Below are 16,211 nucleotides of genomic sequence, written 5' to 3'. Positions count from 1 at the left end.
TCCCAGCAGTCAGGAGGCAGAGGCAGGAGGATTTCAATAGGTTAGAGATTAAGCTGATCTACACAGAAAGCTCCAGACTGCCCAGTTATGCACCAAAACTCTCTCAAACAAAAAAAAAAAGTGCAATGTGAGACACAAGTGGAGCATTTCCCCACAGGAAAGTTACACCCTCTCTTCTCATCCACCTACTTCTACCAAAGCTGAACTTCCCGTATTTCCTAATCTTATCCTGTCTCTAGATAGCAGGTCTTCACACACAGCTCCCTCTTCTTGTTTTCCTAAGGTCTGAAGCTGAGTAAGATCCCCACATGGTCCTGTGGCCTCCCTGAGCATAGGCCCTTGCTGAGCACAGGCTCTTGCTCTCACGGACGCTTGTGTTTCCTTCCCTCTAGGAGCAATCCCAAGCTTCTAGTGTCATTTCTGTCTTCCCTTCTAGTTCTGTGCTCTAAAAGGCCAAGCTTATGTCTCTTGTTCTCAGCTGAATTCTGAAGACCAACACAGCAGCAATATAATGTAGACCCTCATTATAGACACTAAAATAAAAATACAATCTGTATTTACACAAAATCCTAATTCTCGTCCTTAAAGTTTATGTTAAAAATCCAAACATCATGACTCAAAGTATTTTAAGAAGCTAAGTTATAGTATAATGTGTCTCAATGTTATCAACTTTATATACTTGAATTGTTTGCTTATTTTTATAATACCCAAAAGAATTTTCTAGGTATTGCTATACCTTATAATTATTAAACTTTTGCAAGTTGTACCTATACCTGACTAAGTACCTGAAACTTCATATTAAAATAACTTTCTAAATCTTATTTGGGAATCAGTCTTCACATTTATTTACTCTATTTCAAAGAGACACTAGTTTATGAGAAAGTTAGTGATGCAATCTCAATTTATTAATCTCTATAACTATTTTATTGTTATATGGCAATTACATTGAACATAACTATTCCATAGAACATCAGAGGATTTATTCAATAGTATCCTGAGATTGTTGTTAACCTAATTCAAAACAGCAATTCTGCTAAAAGGGATCTAAATAAAAGCCAAATATTGTCTCTTTACAAGGTCACCTCGTATTCTAGAAATATTTTGTTACATTTTTCCTAGCTTTGTAATAAAAGCAAACTAGACACTTAGTAAAGCAGAACAGTAAATTATTTCTTTATGCAAGAAATCTGAATCCTGTTTAGTCAGTTGAAGAAGAAATGGTGTTACTGTTGGAGACTAAATGAGACAGAAATCTAGAGCCCAGCGAGCAGCTCCCTGCTCTGCTTCCCAACAGAGTGCTCCACCCCCACAGGGAAATCCCTTTCAAGAAAGGTCCAGAGCTGACCCAGAAGACTTCACACATCACAAAAAGACAACATAAAGCTAGCACTAAGGATGACACACAGGGTCTGCTATTGCTAGTTTACATAGAAACATCATCCACACACGTACCTGATTTTTACCAGACATACACAAGCAAGTATTTCCTGCTTTGTATTTATAAGACCATAACAAAGGTAACCAGTGAAGACCTCAAATAAGGCACTAGAGAACAGTGTCAACTTTACTAATACATAACATCAATTCCATTTCCATTCCATTCCATTCTTTTAGAATCTAAAGCATGTCTATTTTAAAAAAGATATTATGGCTCCAAATGTTCCATAGTTTGATATAAATCTTTGTAAGTATTATCTGACCATAATCTTTCACATTCTCTTAACATTTAATACCTAAATGCTTTCTTTGTATGAAAAGGAAATAACCTTGTGTAGCTACAGAGTTCATGAATGAATGGTAACCCATTAGAACACTGGTTCTCAACCTTCCTAATGCTGCGACCCTTTAATACAGTTTCTCATGTTGTGGTGACCCCAAATCATAAAATTTTTGTTGTTACTTCGTAACTATATTTTTCCTACTGTTATAAATCATAATGTAAATATCTGATAGGCAGGATATCTGATATGTGACCCTGTGAAAGGGTCATATGACCCCCAAAGGGGGCCATGGCCCACAGGTTGAGACTCACTGCATTAGAGGTTTTGTTCTCACTTGACTTCCTAATTTCTGGGCCATAGTCACAATACAAGGACATGGCATTTCCATTTCAAAACAAATACACAAACAAACTTGGGCCAGCTGTGTGGCTCGGGAGGTAAAGCCACTGCCAAGCCTGAAGATTTGAGTGCCATCCCCAGGACAGACACGGCAGGAGAAGAAATTGACTCCAGCAAGCTGTCCTCTGACCTTCCCACACTTGATACAGCATATGTATACACACACACAATAGACAGACAGACGATATATATTCAAAAAACAAAACCCACTAACTTGTAGCTCAAAGCCTGAAGTGCAAGTGGATCCCTGGAATAAGAACTAGATCTGCTCATTCTATTTGTGACCTGTTCTAACCTCCAGCTTACATACAGCTACAAAGAATTTCTCTCACAGGAAATTTACTCTCCCTGACTCTCCAAAAAGAAAAAAATAATAATATCAAAATACCATTTTATATCAATTTGGAGAAGATGGACAGAAGTTAGGAGACCAACTTCCTAGTCCTGAAAACGGAGACATTCTTCATTCATACAGACGGTGCAAGCTCCCTTGACAAGAAATGTCTACTTATATGAAATGAAGCAAGTGATAACACAGCTGGCCAGCTGCTAGATAAAAAAATAAAAGCTGGATGCCAATCATAAATTTGCTTATTACAGGCCATATAACAGATACCACTTCCTCAGCTATCCTGTCCACTATCTTTTGGTAAGTGAAAAATATTATTTTCAATTTTAGAGCACTTAATAAAAAGGAAATGTGAACTTTTCTATATGTTACATCATTTTTAATCACAGACTCAAGAAAGGAACCACAAAAATCAAACTCTCATGAAAGAGAAAATAAAAAGTATTAATTTGAAATATATGCCTCTAAAATCTGACTGTCAAGAGAACCAATAAAATGAACCAGAGAACATGTGGCTTAATCTGGAACAAAGAACTTCTGAAAGCAGCCAGGACACAAGTGTGGAACAACACACACAGGCCCCCAACCAAGCCCTGACACTGTGTTTCCTTACAAAGCCTATCAGGGCATAGCCAGGCATGCTCCTCAGGACATAACTGAATAAAAATCCTCCCACCAGTCTAATCACAAAAATATCAGAGGTACGAGGCTTCCAAATAATCCACTCCAATCCACATACTTACAAATAAGTAAAGCTGGAGGCCAGCAGGTAAGTAGTAGCAATGGGCAGGCAATTAACGACAGCAAGCCATGTGCCCTACCCAATAAGGCTAGTCAGCAGCAGCAGAAGTGTTCCAACCCAGGCTCCTGGGGCTCTGAGAACTTGAAGAGGACTGCCATTGTGAAACTGCTCTCTCAATAGAATGCTAAAAGTCCCCTTAAGAATGGACTGTCCTCGACAGGACCACTGCACGCATGAAATCACCGAGGCTGGGACTGCATGCACAAGATCTGCATAAGATCAGACCAGCCAAAAATCCCAGCCCGGACAGGACAGGGGCTCATGAAGCCCCATCTGTATGTGAGGAGTTACTGACAAGTGGCAGTTGCCTGGGGGTGGGGAGGAGCAGTTTTCTTTAAGGATGCAGCCCCTGGGAGGCTAGCCATGCTCCAGGAGATGGTCCTACACCTAGGCACACACAGGCAGCACTAAGTGGACTCTGGGTTTAAACAGAAAGAGAAGATGAAGCTAGGAGAGAAAGTGGGGGGAAATAAGGAGGAGCTGGAGGAGAAGGAATAGAGTGATCTAACTGAAACACATAATATGCACACATGAAAATATCAATAAATAGCGGTGGTAGTGGCTCATGCCTTTAACCCCAGCACTCAGGAAGCAGAGCCAGGCGGATCTCTGTGAGTTCAGGGCCAGCCTGGGCTACAAAGTGAGTTCCAGGAAAGGCTCCAAAGCTACACAGAGAAACCTTGTCTCGAAAAAGATTAAAAAAAAAATCAATAAATAATAAAAAGGAAGTGTCTTAAAACTATTATAAAGAAGTCATTAATGTCTGTTATTCCAAAATATTTTACTGAAGTTAATTCATATATCTAATTTGTATACATTTTGTAATATATTGTATGTCTAAAAATTTTTCTAAATGGCAGGCCTACAAAAAGTGGTAAATAATGTAGCTTTGGAGAAATAATACATAAATGGCTTGCAATTATAACTAATAAGGTAATTTTAAAAGCTGGAAAAGCTATTACTACTTTAGTGATTTATGTTTATGATAAAACTCTAAATGACTTTTAATCAAAAGAAACCAAATTTCATCAAAAACACTTTAATTACAAATAAATGTAGAAGGAGAGAAGAGGAAAAGAAGGAAAGAGTAGACATGAAAATCGGGCGGGCGGGATATAAACAACTATAAATCTCAGTCAAAAGTCGATGGGAATTTGGGCCACTATTTTTACAATTTTTCTTTTAAGTTTGGTAAAAGTATCAAAAGTAGAAACAAAAATTAAGCTATCTCCTAAAAACTTTAAAATATCACAGCTGAATATACTGTATAAAACTGCATTTGGCTCTATTTAGTCTTGACAGTCTCAAATTAAGAGCTATTCACTTACTTTCCTACAGCAAGAAGAAAAATCAGCTAAAAACTGAGTGCATTCCACACTCAGTGGGCGGAGTCACACAATGAAGTGCGTTTCATTCAGAAGCCAGCAGCACTCACTTCCTGAGAAGCAGTGTTTGCTGGCGCTCCTCCCGGTTGGTTACCACCCTTGTTCTCAACAGGGGCTCTAACACACCCTACTTTCCCCTGCCCACAAAACCAAGTTCCCCCCTTAACTGCCATCTACAAAGTCCCCAAACATCTACAGATTCATCTCTTACACTGAATCACTGCAGCAACACTGAAGATGTTACTCGGTGGTAAGACAGATACACCAGTGTTTAAAATACAAGTCAATTTAAATTTTCTTTTGACTTCTAGCCTACTTCTGAGGTATGCAGTTATTCGATTTCTAGGTAGACTATTGTTCTAGACAGAACTGTTAACCAATATGTAGGGAAAGTACCTATTACTGCTTATTTTTCCATGACCAAGACTAGCAGAATCCCTAAGCTATCACTGAGGGATTTAGTGATCTACTTGATTTATAACATTATCTGCTAAAACACATAGTAAAGCAAACTGTTCCCACTCTGCTAGAAAACCATCACTACACTACACCAAATACCAGGCCTATTTCTTTTCCTCAGCTGAATGAGAGATGTTTCCTATGCAAAAGTGATCTTTAAAAAAGAATGCATCCCATTATGTAGGCCAAAGGGCAGGATCAAACATACCAACACACAGCATGCACTCCTGATTGACCCAGTGAGGAGAAGGGAACTGACATCCAAACTACTTACAAAACATAAGTCATTAATTTCAAAATAAAACTTTCCTGACGAAAGTGAAATAAAATACAGCAGAGATTAAAATTTAAAAATAGAGAAAACAGGGTTTCAACATGAAGCTTTGAAAAAGAAAATTAAGCATAACTGAATTGCTGTTATTTGTGTGCCTTTTTTTTTGTTTGTTTTACACATGCCCATCAAAATAATCACAAACACTGCCAGGTATGGCAGCTTTCTTTGCTATAATATTTATAATCATCTAAGATACCCACTTCCCTCACTTCACCTTTGGCTCTACATGATAAAATAAACTAAATAAATGCGAACTATGAAAATACAAAAAAGCAATAACAATTTAACAATCCACAATGAAATTCACAATGTCATAATAACATCACAAGTACTCAGCTCAGAATTTACTAGAATACATATTGGCAAGAATGAGAGCTGAAAAAGCATTCAACAAATTTTCAAGTCCTCAGGACTGGGGCATCCCAGTTGCTATTTCAGGACTAATCCTGGGGAGACAGAGAAAAGCATCCCTTGCTGAGAACACAGGATGGCCAGGCCTGCAGTATCAAAGTAGGTTGTCTCTAACCTTCATCCATTTAACCCATGTGCTGTTCAAAAGTTACTACATTCTATGTGTTTCGTGACATGAGTTGGGGAACCTGCCAGGTAAAGCTGCTCACACATCCAAATATCCAATCTTTCCTCTGGTACCTACATAAATACTAAAGAAAATAATCATTAATAATCAATGATTCACCCACATCTAGGTTCAGAAATTCCATCTAGGTTTTAATAATATATGATACTACCTTTTCAACTTTAACTATACTTCCATGTGGATTTTGTTTTTTCAAAACAAGAATTTCTGTTACATTCAAGTCCCACCTTCTGAGATTTAGAACCCCCTAGAAACGCAGCACGTGATGACTACTGTAACACTCCTTTTAGAAGGACTGCCGTTATTATGGTGGTCTATTCAAGAACAACTTCTTTTTCTACATAATAGCATCAATTTGTCAAGAAAAGGAAATGTAACCAAGTCTGATTCAAAGAAAGTTGAAAAGAACCAAAGTCTAAGAACAAGTTAGCAAAAGCAAATACTGCCTAGGTAACTAACTTTATAAATTTACAATAAAAGCATGTATTTTTCTGAGTAATTTCTCCACAATGAAATCTTTCAGACTCCCGTAACTGAAATCTTTAACACCATAAGCTGCAATGTGAAGGACCAGGAGCCTGACTTCCCTCCTCTAGATTTCTCTTTCCCAACGTCCCTTCCCATCTGTCTCTATGCTAGCATGTTCAGCCACTCAGTGCACCTGTGGAGTCAACCTGACTTTTTTACACTGTTCCATCTACCCAAAGTATTCTCTTCTGCCACCCTCTACACAGTCTTCTTAGAAGAAAACCTCAAATTTTATCTAAAAAATGTTAACACACAGAAGCACTACCACAGACTAAAGACACAAAAATCTGTAAGATTTATTAAGTACTTAAATGCCAAAAATAGTGTTTGCCCTCAAAGAGCACATGGACCAGAGAAAGAAAACTACAAGCGGATGAACCTTGAAGTTCACTGACCACGTTACAAGTGCAACAGGCTCGCCTGGCAAGGGAATGGGGAATGAAAGGAAGGGCCGCTAGGAGCTAGGACGGCAAGCAAAGGCTGGCTTTTAAAATAACCTCAAATGGGAAATACGCTAACAATGACAGTGAAATACTGGTGACCTTCTTCATTCTCTGGGGCTCTGCTTCTCACAAAAGACAAACAGAAACAACTATTTTAACAAATGAAATAAGACAAACCACGAAGATGACACAGCTGTGCCCCAAAGCACGTTAACACATCTATATGGATCAAAAATCCCGTGAGACAAGTGAAGTTGCCCTGCCGAGGGCAGGAAAGGCAGCAGGAGGCTGTATCTTGGGGCAGCTGTAAATACAAGCAGGGTCAGCATCCAGGCTCTTCACTGCAAACCTGGACTGGCGAAGCACTCTTCCTCGCTGTAAAACGCATGGGAAGGCTTCTGTCAACTGTGCTGAAGCTTACAGGAAGATGCTGGCCTAATGCCAGCTGACTCAGGGACTGAGTGTAAATGTCTCTGTCACCATGAGACCCAATTCTGATCTGTGAATTCTAAAGCCAGGCAGAAACAATGACAGATCTAGACAGCAGGAACATCAAAGGAAAACAAAGTCCATTAGAGTGTGTCTGCTAAGTTCCAGAGAACATGAGCAAAGCAGCAATATCAACAATCATAAACTCACTGCACACAAACCTGAAAATACAGTACTGAATGATCTCAAAAGGACTTCAAATTAAGCCCTAAGAGGTCTTCAGAGACATAAGGGCATATATAGGGGGAAAAAAAAAGAAAGAGAGAGAGAGAGAGAGAGAGAGAGAGAGAAAGGAAACAGCTATAGAATAAGCAAAAATGAGAAAAGTTAGTAGATATTTTAAAAGAGAACTAATTTTAAATAAAACACTAACCATTGAAATGTAAAAACAAAACATGCTACAATACCACCTACTAGGCCTCCACCTTCAACCTCACAAAGATCTGATCTCTGCATGAACAAAACAGTGAGATCAGAAAATGAAAATACAAGTTACGTGTCCTCAGAAACTCATGTAACAACGATGCTAACAGAACTCTAAAACTACAAAGAGAAGTTTAATTTTCAAGAGGTTTTTTAAGTTTAGAAATCTTGCAACTTCCACCTTAATTTTCATGAACTCATGACCATCTTGACTGCAGCAGGGGTTTCTATGAGATAACCTCATACAAAAGTTCATGAGTAGAACTGAATTAGCACACGTAGCCTCTTCCGAATCTGGACCTGAATGTCTCTAGCAACTGAGCCTCTTTATTCAAAGAACCCCAACCAAAAAAAAAAAAAAAAAAGACACATCAGATGTTTTAAATAAAAGGTGACTTTCTACAATTATCTTTAGTAGAAAGACTCAAATATTTCACTATAAAAATTAACTAAAACAAAATATGAAAAGCTGCCTTAATTCATATTAAGGTAAACACAACCAATATAAATAATACACAAGCAAGTTTAAACTAACATTCTAATAAGGAAATGTTCACACTATCCCAGAGTTTCCATAATCAGAAAGTCTATGCTTCCAACAGCCATTTAAGAGCCCATTTAGAATAAAACCCCAATTCTTTCTTCCTACGCTAAAAGTAAGAAGTTAATGACAATAAAACCCAGTTCTGCTCACAGGCAGAAATGAGCAGAAAATACGACATATACTGTCCCCTTAAAACTGAAAAGATAAAATTTTTTTCAAATCTTCTAAGTCCAAGATAGCCTTATTTTCTTGCTCCATTAAAAGCACTGATAGAGGGGTTGGGGATTTAGCTCAGTGGTAGAGCGCAAGCCCTGGGTTCGGTCCTCAGCCCCAGAAATAAATAAATAAATAAATAAATAAATAAATAAATAAATAAATAAATAAATAAATAAATAAATAAATAAATGGATGAATGGATGAATGAATGAATAAATAAAGGAAAGCACTGATAGATTTTTGTGGTTTTACATAAACATATTATTACATTGCTCAAGGATGAAATTTCACACAATAAACGCGCTCTTAATTGTGGTCAGCTACAATATGCCCTATTACACTTTTAGAATCCTTTCCCAGGAGAAAACAGAAAGCCAATAGCTCCTAATGATAGAATTCGTCAGCTAATAAGCTAGTGCTAGGTTTCCTCATCACATCTAACCTCTTTGCATAAACCAAACATCAAAAGGTGTCTCTCGTTGTCTTAAGAGAGACAGGTCACAGCACTGGAGAGAATCCAATTATTCCCTCAGGAAGTGACGTAATAGCAGCATTTTCTTCTTTTGTTAAGTAAAACTATACATGCTCCCAAGGCAACAGAAATTACATCAACAGGACACTTACTCATGACTGGAAAAGTCTCTGTGTGTTGTCCGAGTCCAGTATTAAACCAAGATCTACTGTCCAGGCTTTCTCAGAGGAATACATATCCTGTTCTGAAAACAGAAGAGAAAGAAGTCAGATTTTTTAAAGGCCAATGTTTAAAGTTTCCTAAAAGAAATGAAAATTATTTTAATTCCATTTTTCCTACTATCTATAGAACCCCTAGTCCTTTTCATATAAAAGATTACTACTAATTACCATCCAATTCACAGGTCCCTCTTTCTAAAACAAGTAACTTTGAGAATTAAAAATACATAGATGGTAACTGCCATATATGAACCTAGTATGTAGACGGCAACTATTATACATGAGCTTAGTATGGGTAGAAGGTAACTGCCACACAGAAGCTTAGTATGTAGAAGACAACTGCCAGATATTTACTATGTAGAAGGTAACTGCCATTTAAAAAAAAAAAAGCTTGATATCCTGAGTCTTCAGTACTCAAGTTATTCCTTCCCTATTCCCAACTAATAAAGTCAAGAAAAAGAAGAGTGGTCTGCCTAGGATAAATAAAGCCTGCTAAGTCTATTTTGATTGCATACAAAGTATTTATATAAGCCTCAAATAATGACCACAAAAGTTATTGCTATGAACTTTCTCTAATGATGCCCCTTTCCTCATTATAAACATAATATGAATTCACATTTATTTAGTTATGTGCAGCACATAGCCTTTCAAGGCATTCTTTCTAAGTATTCTAAAAATATATTTGGTAAATTAAATTTTTAGACTGAGTTCTTTTCATTCAAGTGTAATATCATTGCCTTGTATGAGTATGAATACTAAAACACACTTGACCCTTGACTAAGATTTGCATTATAAAATCTTCCTCAATTGATTAACATATTTTTAGATGAGGCATAAGTACTAGTGGTATATTTAAACAAAAACAGGGATGCATAAATGCCTTCCTAGATCTAATACATAATTTTACAGCTCTGCAATTCAATAATGCACACTAGCATAACTTCCTTCATAAACCAGTAAACTACTTCCTGCAACCATGAAAAGTGATACTTTATTGTTCAAATCACTCAAGAAAACAGCAAAGCAGTAAGCCCTTCAGCTATGAATCAAAGTTAGGGTAACACTTTTAAAGAGTGAGTTTGCCATATCCATACACTGTACTCAGATCATGTAAGATGCATAAGCAGCACACATTTACACAATGCAGAAATTGCATCAGCATGTACACGCACCACAGGCTGCCTACACTGTAGTTAGCAGTGGTATATAATCATAGTTCTGTCATCCTGTCACCTGACCCCAGCCCACAGGCTTTCTTCTTCATCTGTGCATTAGCCAGTGATTACCATTTCCAGATAACCCAATTATCCCACGGAAATGAGTAGCGTGGCAAATCTACAATCTCATATAATCTCACGTTAGTTTCAGGTACACGTTTAAAGTTTCTCACAATAAATACACTTCTTGATGGTACTGCATTAAATTTATTGGATTTGATTCCCCGCCTTAGAAACTAAGGTATAACATGCTGAATGGCAAGAGGGACAGGCAGCCAAATGCCACAGAAGCACCAAGTAGCTAAAACATTCACAGAGGCCCCAGGAGTCCTCGTGCATTCATACTTGAAGCAACTAGTCTTTGCCCGGAGGCCTATGTTTATATACATTTTTAACGATATCAAAGTACCCTTCAGGATGTAATGCCCTCTTCCTACCATACCACAAGAAGCCAAATAAATCCTTAATTCTAGTGTTTAAGACATAAAGAATTTTCTCAGCCCTAAAAATACTATCTTCAAAAACATTAGGATAAGGGCACAAGCAGTTAAGAAAAACGACTGTTCTTCCAGAGGAACCAAGTTCGGTTACTGTGGCTTACAGCGATCCGTACCTCCAGCTCCAAGGGACATGCAATGCTGCAATGACTCTGTCTGACCTTCTCAGCCACCTGCCCTCAGGCTGCACATATCCACATGCAAACATATATAGCCACCCATAATTAAAAATAATATTTTTAAGTCAGGATAATAAAACTTACAAATACTGGGTATACTACAACCATATGAGGTAACAAATGCACACAAGTCTTACAGTTTACAAACATGCAACGCATGTATTAGAATTTAATGTACGGACCCATAGAGCAACTCTTAGAAATGTGCTTATGAATGACACAGTGAGGTCACCTAGTCAAGGTTCTTTATGCTAATCACAGCTTCAAAACAGAGATCTGCTCCCCAGTCCCCATCCCCACCTACTCTCAAAGTCAATTTTTTCAGCAACCAAGTGGCTCAGTAGCAGTAGCACACAAGATAAAATACTCAGGCTCCCTTCTCCTGACCTAGTTACCCTTCTCTGGAGAAGAGCAATGTCTCAAATACACAACTTCACATACCAAGTATTTTGTACTATTTCTGCAAAATCCAGCATTTATCTTACTTTTCACATATTGGCTTTGGGAGGTGTGGCGATATGCCTTCCTGGAAAGGGGCAGAACTACACCTAACTGGAAGCTGTATGAACACCAGGTTTGCCTACATTTCTTGGACAGCATAGCAGCATAAGAAATGGACACCCAAGGAGGCTACTGGCCCCAAAATGACACATAACTGAAAACAGGTCACAGCTTCTGACCAAACCATACCAAACTCAGCCAAGGTTACAGATCTATGGCTGCCTGCTGTCAGCCACTGAAATTTTGTGGTAATTACATTATTACAGCCAAAGATGACTAAGCCAGAGAATAAAGACACTGACTTTAGGGGCAAGCAAGCTAGCTCAGCAACACAGAGCAAGTACTGCTTCTGCAGAAGACGGAAGTTTGATTCCCAGAACCCATGTCAGAGGGTTCACAACCTCCCATAACTCCAGATCCAAGGGGATCGAACACTTCTGTCCTCTGTGGGCCCTGGCATTCACACATACACATATATGTACATACACAGATCCTCATACATACACATCAGTAAAAGTAAAATAAATTAACTAAACTGGGCGGCAGTGGCGCACGTCTTTAATCCCAGCACTTGGGAAGCAGAGGTAGGTCTCTGAATTCAAGACCAGCCTGGTCTACAGAGCAGAGTTCCAGGACAGCCAGAGCCACACAGAGAAACTCTGACTTGGGGGTAGGGGGGTAGTGATGACAACAACAACAACAAAAAGAAATTTCAAATTAAAAATACTGTATTCAAACATCTAGACACAAACTTATCACAGGAAACAAATCTATATAAGTAAAGCACATAGAGGCTGGAAATTAAGGCATTAAAAATGCAGAGTTGGCAAATACTGACTGAAACAGAGAGATATGACTATAAAACCTACGCCATGTTTGTGCTAAGATGTAATCAGAAATGGTCATGGAGCTGGGGGCAAGGCTCGGCAGCAGAGCACTGGCCTGGCATACACAATCCCCAGCAGCATATCAGAAAAAGGAAAAAAGAGATATTTCACAGCAAGTTTGTCTGACTGTAAGAGAGAGGAAGGGGAACTTATCACAATGCTGCTTTTAATAGCAAAAGAAACAATATACAAAATTTCTACAGAAGAATTAATTACATCATCTGTTTATTACTTAGCATTATGGAGCAGTGAAATCAACCAAAGTATGCATATCAACCAAAAAAAAAAAAAGGCTCAGAAGTATTACTGATATATAGTCATGTCTACTATTTTATAAAAGTACAAGGACACATGAAATCATTTGTATAATGTTACAGAATACATAAAGTTAATAATGTATTAGAGACATTTGCACACTAATGTACTATAAAGAAAAGTAAAGGAATATGAGGCTGATGGTCCCTCAAGCCAGCAGTGGGCTGGGACAGGACACAGTCATTCAGGAGCAGACTGGTAATGTCACTTAAGCTGAGGGAGGGAAGTGAATGGATGTTACTATGTTAGTCTTTATGCAATATGTAATGTCTTTTATGAATCTTGCATTTTACAGCATTCTATATAAAAAAACAAAAACGTCCCAAAAGTACAGAAAATTAAATATAAGTAACATAAACATGGAGCTACATGTATAAAGGTGTTAAATGTAGTTATAATTTCTAAACAGTAATTAGGAGACAGAAACAATGGTAGTGACTCACTCATTCCTTAGGAGTAAAAGACAAAAATCAAGTGAAGGGCAGCTCTACTACAAGCTTCACTGTGGGGCTTTGCGGGGTTTTTGGTTTATGTGGAAAGATCTGATTAGACGTTTTCCATGGGCAGAACAGCTGGCTACCCAAAGAGCTACATCAGTTATACTGTCCACCCACTGGAGTGCCTTACCTCACCTCCACAGCCGGGTGACCCTCTATAATCCTTTTCTAGTAGCTGATTTTTCTAAATTACTATTTGTTGAAAAGTCATTTTTCTCTCCTCTCCCACAAAATGCTTAAGAAAATTTCCTTCATCACAGCACTAATTATAATATCACAAAATTTTAAACTTAAATGTCCAATATTAAATAACTGACTGGATTGTTCATTATTAATAGTCTCTCACGGCCATTAAAACTGTCTGGCAACTTAAGGACAAGTAATGAACGAACATTGTGATGGCCTTTACACAGCATCACAGAGTCATCAAGAAAGGAATGTCAGAAATGAAGCTTCATCCAACTCAAATGTATTTCCTCAAAGGCTCCCAAGCCAAGACTTGTGACTACTGTTCAGTTTTTACATCTAAAATAGATGATATGAGCTGGCACGGTGACATACACCTTTAACCTAGCACTCAAGAGGCAGAGACAGGAAGATCTCTAACAACTTGAGGCCATCCTGTTCTACAGAGCAAGTTCCAGGCCAGCCAAGGCTACATAAGATACTGTCTCTAATAATAATAATAATAACAACACAACTCCTTAAATTTAAAAAAGACAACATACAAACTTATTAGGCATTCGATAAACCCTTCCTAAGCAACTCCCAGGAGACAGGCAGTATGCTAGGCCCAGCCAACAAAGCTATAAACAAAATACTACCCCTTGCAATGTTCAATTATAATAATTCTAGTACCTTCCCTTTTTAATTCAGTCATAGTTCATTAGTTCTACTACATACGCCAGGGCAGATTCCCAGGTAATGTCTTCTTATTCTAGATGAAGAAATAACTCCAGTTAATACTACAGTCATTATTCATTGAGACATATCTCACCCCAGTGGTTATATAATTCTCGGACTTTCTATAAACAATATTCTAGAGCAACATATACCTATAAAATACAGCGCTAGATTCCCACAGCCTGTAGTCCAGTGAATCTGTCACTGCCACAGTGAAGAGGACTGTTTATTCTGCTCACTAAGTCAACAAAATACTTCCCACTAATGAGATCAAAGACAGGCCTGAGAATAAACGGTTTCAGCAGTTTGTTTACACGTGTATGTTAATGATGCATAAGATAAGGATAAGGTCAAATTTCCTCTCCTCAGGTAGAGTTTAAGTTAGGTTTCCAGGTGGCTTATCAAATTCTAGTGGCTTTGTTTACACTGGTTAACAGGCATTTTAGAAAGCAAGTGTCATTTCTAAACCTTCCTTATTTCTTTTTTTTTTTTTTGGTTTTTCGAGACAGGGTTTCTCTGTGTAGCTTTGCGCCTTTGCGCCTTTCCTGGGACTCACTTGGTAGCCCAGGCTGGCCTCGAACTCACAGAGATCCACCTGGCTCTGCCTCCCGAGTGCTGGGATTAAAGGCGTGCGCCACCACCGCCCGGCTTACCTTCCTTATTTCTAACAGGTACAGAGAAGCAGGGGTATTCAAAGGTAGCTTATAATGTTATATTTTCCATATGCACTTGATATATGCCTATCTTATCAGAACTGTACATAGCGGCTAAGCTCCACAAATAAAAGCTAAAATGAAGAACACAGTATCTTTCTTTTCAGAAGCCTGGTAGCATTCAACATGTCCATTAAAATCCCAGGTTGCCATATAATAAGCACTAAAGCAGATACCATGATGGAAGAGATTTAAAAGTAGACATAATTCTAAGACCTATATCCAAGGGATTTGTGATCAGTTAGATTCTAAACACCGTAATACACTTATCTGCTCTTTCAAAAAATATTAATTCAACTGTACAATATATAAAAACTGTCCAACTAGCTTAGGACACAAAAAAAGACAAATTTGATTCCAGTCATCCTAAAACAGAATAAGTTCCGAAGAAAAGTGCCAATAGAAATGGATTGGCTGAAGTGAAGTCAAGGGCTTCAGTGTATCCTAAGTACTGTATTAAGTAAAAATAAGTAAACTTACAAGCCAGAGGATGCAAACACACAGATCTGCAGGGTAGTGGGGATGAAACTGGAAGTCAGCAAGATGACAGTCTAAGGCCTCTCAAAGAAGCCACTGCAACAAGGTCACTTGGCCTCCCTGGGCCTGTGTGTGCAAAGCCAGAGCTAAGTTTCCCAGGCTGACTAGCACCCAGATGTATCATGGGATGCTGTGCAAAAGACGCCCTGGTAAACTAAATATAAAGTTGATGCGTGCATTAACAGTCCTGACACATTTTTGGTCTCATAAAATAAGGAAGTTGAAACACAATATTGAAGTTCTATTTGTAACTTGTGTTATTTATGACTTTAAAATTAATCCTAATTAAATGAGAAGCTGAGAAAGACTCTAATTTCTTTAGCATAAGCAAGATCAACAAATCAACTATCGCAGTAAATGAGGTATGAACTAAAACAAACCAGTCTAAAATGTTCCATTAAAGGGGGATAGGGACAGATTCAACTGACCCCTGGGAGAAAAAAAAAAAAAGCCAAAGTGACTGTTAATGGTGAGGTAGTCAAATACAACTATAAATTTAAGAGTTTAGATAGTGTTCTTTTAGCAATCCTGAATGATGACAATCTTGGAGAGAAGTTTTTCGTTACTAGTCAGAAAAATAAAGCC

The 16,211-nt window shown here is 38.1% G+C and overlaps 1 protein-coding gene across 3 annotated transcripts in view; it reads right to left on the bottom strand.

Annotated features, from left to right (window-relative positions):
- The window catches only part of Usp6nl (USP6 N-terminal like), a 144,408-nt gene that overhangs the window by 121,096 nt on the left and 7,101 nt on the right, over window positions 1-16,211 (bottom strand). For all 3 annotated transcript variants that reach the window (XM_076572775.1, XM_076572774.1, XM_076572776.1), the window contains exon 2: window positions 9,315-9,406. In XM_076572775.1, the coding sequence (XP_076428890.1) occupies window positions 9,315-9,318 (4 nt within the window). In that variant the 5' untranslated portion in view covers window positions 9,319-9,406. The remainder of the gene's footprint in view (window positions 1-9,314; window positions 9,407-16,211) is intronic.

The sequence above is a fragment of the Peromyscus maniculatus genome, chromosome 5 (genome assembly GCF_049852395.1).
Source record: "Peromyscus maniculatus bairdii isolate BWxNUB_F1_BW_parent chromosome 5, HU_Pman_BW_mat_3.1, whole genome shotgun sequence".
NCBI classification, from domain to species: Eukaryota; Metazoa; Chordata; class Mammalia; order Rodentia; family Cricetidae; genus Peromyscus; species Peromyscus maniculatus.
Note: the sequence above shows the minus strand (reverse complement) of the source record. Positions and strands in the feature narration are given on the sequence as shown.